The sequence below is a fragment of the Ursus americanus genome, chromosome 21 (assembly GCF_024610735.1).
Source record: "Ursus americanus isolate L20-20 chromosome 21, mUrsAme1.1.p, whole genome shotgun sequence".
NCBI lineage: Eukaryota > Metazoa > Chordata > Mammalia > Carnivora > Ursidae > Ursus > Ursus americanus.
Window position 1 is genome coordinate 48,098,506 of NC_142147.1, and position 8,995 is coordinate 48,107,500.

The window sequence follows — 8,995 nt, forward strand, 5'->3', positions numbered from 1 at the left end:
TTTATTTTTAATAACTTAAACTTTTATTTTTTTAATAAGTTTTTTTTCTGAAGAATTTTTATTTATTTATTTGACAAAGAGAGAGCACAAGCAGGTGGAGTAGCAGGTAGAGGGAGAGGGAGAAGCAGGCTCCTGGCTGAGCAAGGAGCCAGATGTGGGGGCTCAATCCTAGGATCCTGGGAACATGACCTGAGCCAAAGGCAGTCGCTTAACCAACCGAGCCACCTAAGTGTCCCAAACTTTTTTTTTTTTTAAGTTTATTTACGTATTTTTCAGTAATCTCTGCTCGCAACATGGGGCTCAAACTCATGAGCCCGAGATGAGGCGTCACATACCTTTGCAACTGAGCCAGCCAGGTGCCCCTATACCATTCTCTCTTTCAACTGTTCAGAGGGTCTGAAATTTTAAAATGAAGGCGAAAAAAAATGCCTCCAGAAACTGACCCCTCCTCCCCACTCACCTCCCACCTGGAGTACTGTGGTCACCTCCTCCCTGCATCCAACCTCACCCTAGGACTGCCAAAGGGATCCTATCATCATATGGCTCAGACCCTGTCCCTCCTCTGCTGATACCCTCCAGTGAGTTCCATCCACTCGGGAGTAATGCCAAAGCACTGCAGGGGCCCACAGGCCCTGCACGATCTGCCCCTCTCTCCACCAGCTTCCTCTCACCTCAGTCTCCACTCAGTCCCTCTGTTCAGCTACATTGGCCTCCTTGCTGTTCTTCAAACCTGCCAGGCAAACTGTCACCTCAGGGCCTTTGCATGTGAGAGAATGCTCTTTCTCAGATACCTGCACTGCTCGTTCCTTCCTCTCCTCATATCCTCAATGAGGTCTCCCTGACATCCTATCTGAACTTCCAACCTTCCCCCCAGACAGTCCTCTTTTCGTATCCCTGATGTTTTCTCCAGAGCAAGTACTGCTAGCTAATATAATTCATATTTTAACTATTTATTTTGTTTATTGGCTGGCTCCCCCCCCCACACACACCCTGCCCACCCCAAGAATGTAAAATCCCCAAGGACAAGATTTTTGCCTTTTCTTCTTTTCTGTATCCACACCATCTACCCAAAAGCGTATCTTGGTGCCACCCACTGACTTAACATTTTACATCCATTCACTCCTCAGAACAACATAAGTATTATTTACAGCATAAATGCACATAGAGCCTATACACAAAATGGGAATGATAACAGTGCCTACCTCATAACTTGTGAGGATTTAATGCTGGAAGGCCTGTGCAGTGCTTAGCATAGGGCTTGGCACAAAGCCGAATGCCCACTAAATGTTGCTATTACATAATACCCATTGTACAGAAGAGAAAACCGAAGCTCTGAGGGGGTAAGTGACTCGGCCAGGGAGTCGTAGGGCCCAGATGAGAATCCATGTCAGTCTGACCCAAGAAGCCACTTTCTACGCCACGGCGCTAACACACATCACAGGGTTTAGGGGGAAGGCAGTGGCAGGAAACAGAAACTAGCTCTGGGAATCCAGAGTGCAGGACTCGGGTCCTGACTCTGGCATAAACTCCACGTGTGACCTGAGCAATTCACTTCTGGTCTCGAGGCCTGTTTTCTCTTGTATAAACGGGAAGTCATTTCCCCTCCCTGACGTGAGGACAAAAACAGTGTGAGGGTCAAAGGAGAGAGCGGAGAGGAGAGCAGTCTGGTAACTGGGAAATCCGACATTTCGCCATTCTAAGATCTGCACCTCTGGCAGAGGCCCCACAAAACACCAAAGGACCAAGAATTCTGCAAACTTTCAGCACCCAAACTTATAAGGAAAAAAGGTACGCTCCCTTTAACCATTTGGCCTCGGAGCATGCTCCCCGCTCTCCCTCGACATCATCCCTGCTGTCTGGTGAGATTCTCCTCACCCTTCGGGTCCCAGCCCAGAGGTCTCCCCTGCCAGGAAGCCCTCCCTGAACGCCATGCCTGGTCAGGTACCTCACCTCCCACGAGGGGAAAGAAACTGAACCACGGGGTGGGGTTTTGGAAACCAAACTGTCTAAGGATGGCCGGGCCAACTACCCGGTCAGGTCTCCCCTCGGTCCCGCCCCCAACTCCTCTCAGTCCAAGGATGTCCCACCCATATCACTCCCTTCCCCCATACTATTGGTTCGTCTGGACGTCAGTCTCCACGCGCTCTCTTCCTCTATTGGCTGGTATTCCCAAATCGGCGCGGGCGCCCTGGCCCGCCCCCTGCCCCAAGCCTGTTCGTGGTATTGGGCTACCAGCATGCCCTTCTTCCAGGACCCCTCCCTATTGGCTGCAGGACTTTGCCGGTTCAGGCTGTGATTGGTTGTAAACAGAAGTCCATCCCTTGAGCAACCACCAGAGAGAGGTTGGAGAATGGAAAGGTTGGAGGGACGTGGGGTCAAACTCACGCTGAGCCGGCGGGAGGCAGATATAGGTCTTGAAGAACTCGCTTCGGCGGGCGGCCTCCTTAATACGGTTGGCAAGCGGCTTGCTGACCTGCCGGATGCCCAGGTATAGGAGCTTCGCCATAGGGAACGCGCCCACCACCATCTTGGCGGTCGCACGGGGCACGCGCAACCTTGCCGACTGGGCGGGGCGCCTCGGATCTCTCCCTCCTCCCCCTCCCGCTCGTCTCCGTGCGTGCGTACGTGCGTACGCTCGGGGGTGGAGCACTGCAGGGGCGCTCCCTGATGTCACCGCGTCGACGCTGACGCCTGTCGTCCGATCGCTGAATATGCAAATAAAAGGCGGAAGTGAGGCGGGTCAGGGGGCGGTGCCGTTAAACGGCTGTTCGCGGGAGCGTGGTTGGATTCCCACGCCCGCCTTGGCTGCTGTCACCGTGTTCCTTCGTGACGTCTTGTACTTAGGTGGCTTCCCCGCTTAAAGGAGGCTCTTAATTAGTCCTAATTAGGGCTAACGAGTCCCAAATACGCTTTCCCCTCATGTGGAGCTCTCACTGGGAATAAGAAGAAACCGACCATGTAGTGATACGGACCTGGGTTGGGATCCCAGGTCTGCCATTTACTTGCTTGTGATGTTAGGCGAGTGACGTAACCTTTCTGGGCATCAGTATTCCCGTCTACAAAATGGGAATCATAATACCATTTACCTTATTGGGTAATTGTAAGGCTTGCATGCGAATCTTGAATGTAAAAACAGTGAGTGAACCGTGATCGGTGCTTAGAATGGTGCCAGTCACAATAAGACCCCGAGAAACAGCCCTTATTGCTCTTCAGGTATGAGCACTGTTATCGTTGACTCCAGCCCGAGGGCGCACTTCATCCCCAGAAATAGCGAATCCAGCCTTTTCCTGAGTAACTGACCAGCTGAGGCCCAGAGAGTCGGGGCCAGCAGAAGGTCTCCCAGTCCTTAGAAGGTGACAGCCCGGCGTCTTGGCTGATAAAGCCACACCCGTTCTCAAGCAGCCCCACTTCCTCCACTGGTGGGCGAGGGTCCCCAGGGAGCTGGCTCAAGAAGGAGTTTAAGGACATGTCCCAGACTGTCCTCCTTTAGCCAGCAGGGAGCAAAATCATATAAACAAGGTCAGGAAGAGGTTGAGAGAAATTTCTGGATGGTGGAGTCTTGATGGGTAATTGAGAGCATCTAGGAGAGGGAGAGGGGAGGAGTGGCGTGTAGGAGGAAACCTGTTCAGAAGTCAGAGTCAGAGCCCCCGGGGCTTTCCAGCAGCGCCCGCACCCTGGGGAGGGGGGGCTCTCCTCAGCTTCCACTCCGACTCCCACTCCTTTGGTGTCCTTTGTCAAATCCCTGACATGGATGGACCTCCGTTTCTCCATCGGTAATAATGATAACACTGACATGTGTGAACCCAGATATTCTAAATTCCTTAAAATACCAAGACTCCATAAAAACAACCCTTCCGGGGCGCCTGGATGGCTCGGTCAGTTAAGAGTCCGACTCTTGATTTCGGCTCTGGTCATGATCTGTCATGAGATCGAGCCCCGCAGGTCAGGTTCCACCCTCAGCCAGGAGTGTGTTTGGGATTCTCTCTCCTGTCCCTCCTTCCACCCCCACACACTCTCTCTCTCTAATAAATAAATAAAATCTTCTAAAAGCAAACAACAACAAAAAAAACCCAAACAAAAAACCACAACCCTTCCCCAAGATCCCTTCTGGACTGAACGTGTGATAGAGCTTGAGGCCTATTCAAGGTCCATTATCTCCTTGGGACCAACCCCCTTCCCGTTTTACAGACTGGCCAACTGAGGCCAGAGGAAGAAAAGCATTTATCCAAAGTTCCAGGTGTGGGGGCACCTGGGTGGCTCAGTCGTTAAGCGTCCACTTTCGGCTCAGGGCATGATACCGGCGTTCTGGGATCGAGTCCCGCATCAGGCTCCTCCGCTGGGAGCCTGCTTCTTCCTCTCCCACTCCCCCTGCTTGTGTTCCCTCTCTCGCTGGCTGTCTCTCTCCCTAATAAATAAACAAAAAATCTTAAAAAAAAAAAAACCAGAAAAAAACAAAGTTCCAGGCATAATAAGAATGGACTCAAGGCTGGGATTTCTTGAGTCCCAGCCAAGTCTTCTCCTGATTCCTGGGGGTGTTAGTCAGGGGCCCAGGGACCTACTTGGGGGCTGAGATCCCCCATGATGGATTTAGGAAACTTCCAAACTGTACATGACTTTTTATCTGTTTATTTCACTGCTGTTTCCTCAGCTCCTAGAACAGTGCCTGGCATACAGTAGATGCTCAATAAATATTTATTGAGTGAATGGGATTGAGCGTTTGGAGGAGTGGGGTGCAGGCTTTCACCTGACCCTCCGAGGGCACTGTGTTCCAAAAGGTTCTGGCCCCTTACATCTCCATCCTAGTAGCTTTATGGCTTTGGGGTGGGAAAATTACTAGGCCCCGTAGATCCCAGGCTTCCCTCTTTTCTCTCTGCACCCAATACCAAAGCCCCAACTTCCTGCACCTCAGTAACCCCCCTCCTGCAAAACCATTTTCCTCATTAAGTTCTTTTTTTTTTTTTTCTCATTCCCCTCCTCCCTCCTCTTCCTTTCTCTGAGAAGGGTTTCCAGGAACCTCTTCTGGGAACTTCTGGGACAAGGGGGGTGTGTATGTGTAAGAGGAGGACCTTCACATCTCATCGGGAGCTTGGAGCCTATTACACATCCATTGGGAGGAAGGGAGGGAGGTGACCCGTCAGAAAGGGCAAGGCCTGTGCTGGGTGCTTTCTCCTGCTCTCCAGCCTGGTTATGGAAGGATGCCCATTCCTGGTGATCCCCGAGGGCCAGGAGAGGGAGGATGACCCCGTCAGCCAAGGCAGGCAGCCTCAGCCACCCTGGGGCATGGGAACAGAGGCAGAGATGGAGAGGGGAGAGGGAGCCCAGGATCACCCCAGCGCTGACTCACCAGCTGTGTGACCCTGGCCTAGTCATTTGGCCTCTTCAGTGACCGCCCTGGAATAGGGCCTGGGATCATTCCCAGAGGTCCTTCCAGTTCAGGCCCCCTGATCACCCTATTCTCAGGATGGGCAAGGGGCTCGTGTTACATAATCCCAAAAGGCCCTGTGCTTCTTCCATCATTTTGAATTATTCCTTCAAAATAAATCCCAAAGCTGACCACTGTTCCTTGCTCACCCCACCACCACCCCCGTTCAGCTACCAGGATCTCCCATCTGGACTACTGCAGTCACCTGTCACTGGCCCCCCGACTGCTGCCCTTCCCATATTCTGTTTCCCACTCAGCAGATCCTGTTAACATTTAAGTCAAATCCCATCCCTCCTCTGCTAAGAGCCCACTTGTCGTTCTCCTTTATTTCAGAGTAAAAGGCAAAGTCCTCGCCAGGACCTAGTCCCATCAATCATCAACCATCCCTCACCTCCCAGCCTCCCTCTTCTCCAGCTGCCCCCCTCCCAGCCTCCCTCTGCTCCACCTGCACCCCCCACCTACTCTCCCTCAAAATTCAGGCACTCTCTCGCTCCAGAGGCTTTGCACTTACCGGTCCCTCTACGGGAAGTCCTCTTCTCCAGACAGCCACAGGGCTGACCCTTCCATCCCCCCACCCCCTACCAGCTGTTTGTTCCAATGTCACCTTCCAGTGAGCCCTCCCCTGACCTTCTCTAGATCCGAGTCCGTGTCATTCTCTCTCCCCTCAATCGGCTTTATTTTTCCCCAGGACACATCAATTCCAAACATTATATTTATTTTTATTTACTTGTTAACCGTGAGCCCCATGAGGGTGGGGGCCTGGGCTGTCTTGGTCACCCTTGCGTCCCCAATCCCAGCCAGCACAGGGCTGGGCAGGAAGTGGATATAAATAAATCTCTGTTGAATGAATGAATAAATACCCTTCTCTTGTCCTGAGCCCCTTCCCAAGCCTGGCCTGCTCACCACTCCTCCAGCCAGTCTGCCCTGATTGCCCTTCACTTGGGTTCTGAGTCTCCCTCCTCCTCAGTCCTGACTTGGAGAATGCTCTTTATCTAGAAACTCACACTTGCTCTTCGTGCCCTCACTCCCTTAGATGACCAGGAGCTTCCCAAGGGCGAAAATGACCACTCTACCCCTCGGTGAATTTCTTCTCCCATCTTCCCCTTCAGTCCCCAAATTTTACCTCCTTGTTAGAAATAATTCTTTTTTTTTCCTCTCTCTCTTTTTGTCATTACCTTCTGGAAACCAAATATTTGACTTAATTTACTTGTCCCCTCCTCCAGGAAGCCCTCCCTGACCCTCAGATTGGGTCAGAGGCCCACTGGGCGCCCCTGTCTGAGCCCCACCCACTCTGGGTCATCCCTGTCTGGGGACAGGTCTGTCTCCCGCACTGGAGTGGGAGCATGTGAAGGAGGGCCAGGACTGTCATTCGTCACCGCTGTGTCACTAGCACCACCTGGCACAGCTCTAGGCACAGTTCATCTGAATTGTCAGGGGCTCATGGTGGAGGAGGAGGAGGATGGACCAGTGACCCGCCAACCTCACTGTTTTCCTATTATCTGCTGCTCTTATAAATATGAACACAGCCTCATTCACATACAGTTTGCATACATCAGACCGGGAGGGAAGGGAGGGTGGGATAAGATTCCAGGAGTAAGGGGGTCTGCGCGAGTGGAGGGTCACTGTGCCGGAGGCAGCATCTTCAGCTGCACCTGGTCCGCGTGGGAGGGTGGAGCTGCCGCCCAGCCAGCTGCCATGGCCTTGGCCATGCTGTTCCTCTTGGACGTGAGCGGGGTCTCCAGGGTGAGCGAGGCGTTGGCCATCTCCTGGGGCTTGTCACTGGCCAGGAAGCGGAGCAGATTGTGCAGGGCCTTGGCCACGTCGCTGCGGGCCCCCTCGTTGACGAGGCAGTAGAGGATGGGGTCAGCCACGCAGTTGAGGCTGGTGAAGGCCAGCGAGCTGTGGTAGGCCGAGAAGACGCGCTCCTCGAAGCCGCAGTCCCACGGGCGGCCCAGGTAGACGGCGCTGCGCGAGAGCAGGAGCACGTGGTAGGGCGCGAAGCAGACCAGCACGATGGCGATGAGGCTGAGGGCCAGCCGCTTGATCTTGGCCTTCTCCTGGCGCTCGGTGGACACGCTGCCCCGCACGGCCCGCAGGATGCCGCGGTAGGACAGCAGCATGAGGGCCCACGGGAAGAGGAAGCCCACGAAAACCCGGTAGAGGTTCATCCAGGCCACCCAGCCCTCCATGGGGAACTTCTCGAAGCAGAAGGTGTGGTTGTAGCGGTCGCGGAAGAGCTCGTCGTGGAACAGGGGCGCCGAGTTGGCCCCCAGCTCCGTGGCCCAGACCACGGAGCTCACGGCCACGGCCGTCTTGACCCGGCGCAGGCGCGCAAACCGCAGCGGGTGGGCCACCGCCAGGTAGCGGTCCACCGAGATGCAGCACAGGAAGGCGATGCTGATGTAGATGTTGGTATAGAAGATGAACCCGAAGAGCTTGCAGGAGCCGGGCCCGTGGATCCAGTTGTCGTGGTGCAGGAAGTAGTCGACCCACAGGGGCAGCGTGCAAATGTACAGCAGGTCGGCGATGCTGAGGTTCATCAGGTAAACGCCCAGCTCGTTGCGCTGCCGCACCTGGCGGTAGGCCGCCCACAGGGCCAGGCAGTTGGTGGGGAGCCCCACGCCGATGACGAAGATGTAGAGGGACGGCGGGAAGAGGTGGTCCACGCGCGAGTCCACGTGGCAGCCCTCCCACGTGCGGTTGCCCATCCTCGGCATCGGGGCTTCCGAGGCACTTCCCCTGGCCCGCGGGGGCTGTGGGGCCACGGGGGGCGGGAGGCCATCGGGCCCCCTGAGCCCCCTCCTTGGAGGCTCAGGGGAACATGGTGGGGGGCAGTCCACGGGGGAGAGGCGACGGTGACCGTGAATCGTGGGCCAGCCCCGGAGGGGAAGGGTAGAGCTTGAGAGGGAGAAGTTGGAGGAAGGATAGAATTAGGATAGGGGGGAGGCTCGGGGTGGGGGATGGTGGGATTAAAAAAAAAGAGCCTTGTCAAGGGGGTGTTTCTAGACCCAGTCAGAGGGTAAATGAGGGAGTTTTGGGGTGGCACAAGAATTGGCTATGGAGGAGATGGAGACATCAGCAGGCAGTGGTAAGAGGGAGGTCTTTGTAGAGGATGTAGAAAGTATGTGTGGCCACGTTGAAGTGATGGGGGATGGAATGTCCTAGAAGATGCATGAAATGTAGGTGATAGTGTTGAGATAGGACAGACTACAGTTAGGGAGGGTTGAAAACACCAGGCAAGGTCAGGCGGGGCGCTGGCGCTTCCTAGGACCCCGTAACAAATAAGGAAACAAGCAAGGTAACTGATGAAGAGAAGATTATGGAAAAGGATGTGCCCACGGCTGGGAATGTAGGAAGGGTGTTTAAGAAACAGGAAGGAGGTGAGTAAGGGCTATTATGGAGGAGGATTACGGATGGAGTGAGGAATTTGAAGGGGGCAGGGGAAGGGCTCTGGCTTTGTCCGCTTGGTCCTGGTGGGAGTGAGCAGTTGGGACGAGGTGGCCCCCCTCACAGTTCGCAGCTGACCATACGGTGCCTGTGGGGAGAGAGGTCTGCGGTGAGGGGAGTCACAGG

At 54.4% G+C, this 8,995-nt stretch overlaps 2 protein-coding genes across 4 annotated transcripts in view; both read right to left on the reverse strand.

Annotated features, from left to right (window-relative positions):
• OPA3 (outer mitochondrial membrane lipid metabolism regulator OPA3) overlaps window positions 1–2,622 on the reverse strand; it is a 74,967-nt gene extending 72,345 nt beyond the window's left edge. The window contains exon 1 of one of the 2 annotated variants that reach the window (XM_045808702.2): window positions 2,386–2,622. In XM_045808702.2, the coding sequence (XP_045664658.1) occupies window positions 2,386–2,527 (142 nt within the window). In that variant the 5' untranslated portion in view covers window positions 2,528–2,622. The remainder of the gene's footprint in view (window positions 1–2,385) is intronic. The other variant, XM_045808657.2, reaches the window with a different exon arrangement.
• A 3,410-nt stretch (window positions 2,623–6,032) lies between these two features.
• The window catches only part of GPR4 (G protein-coupled receptor 4), a 9,289-nt gene continuing 6,326 nt past the window's right edge, over window positions 6,033–8,995 (reverse strand). For both annotated transcript variants that reach the window (XM_045808551.2, XM_045808476.2), the window contains one exon: window positions 6,033–8,957. In XM_045808551.2, coding sequence (XP_045664507.1) covers window positions 7,042–8,139 — 1,098 coding nt within the window. In that variant the 5' untranslated portion in view covers window positions 8,140–8,957 and the 3' untranslated portion in view covers window positions 6,033–7,041. The remainder of the gene's footprint in view (window positions 8,958–8,995) is intronic.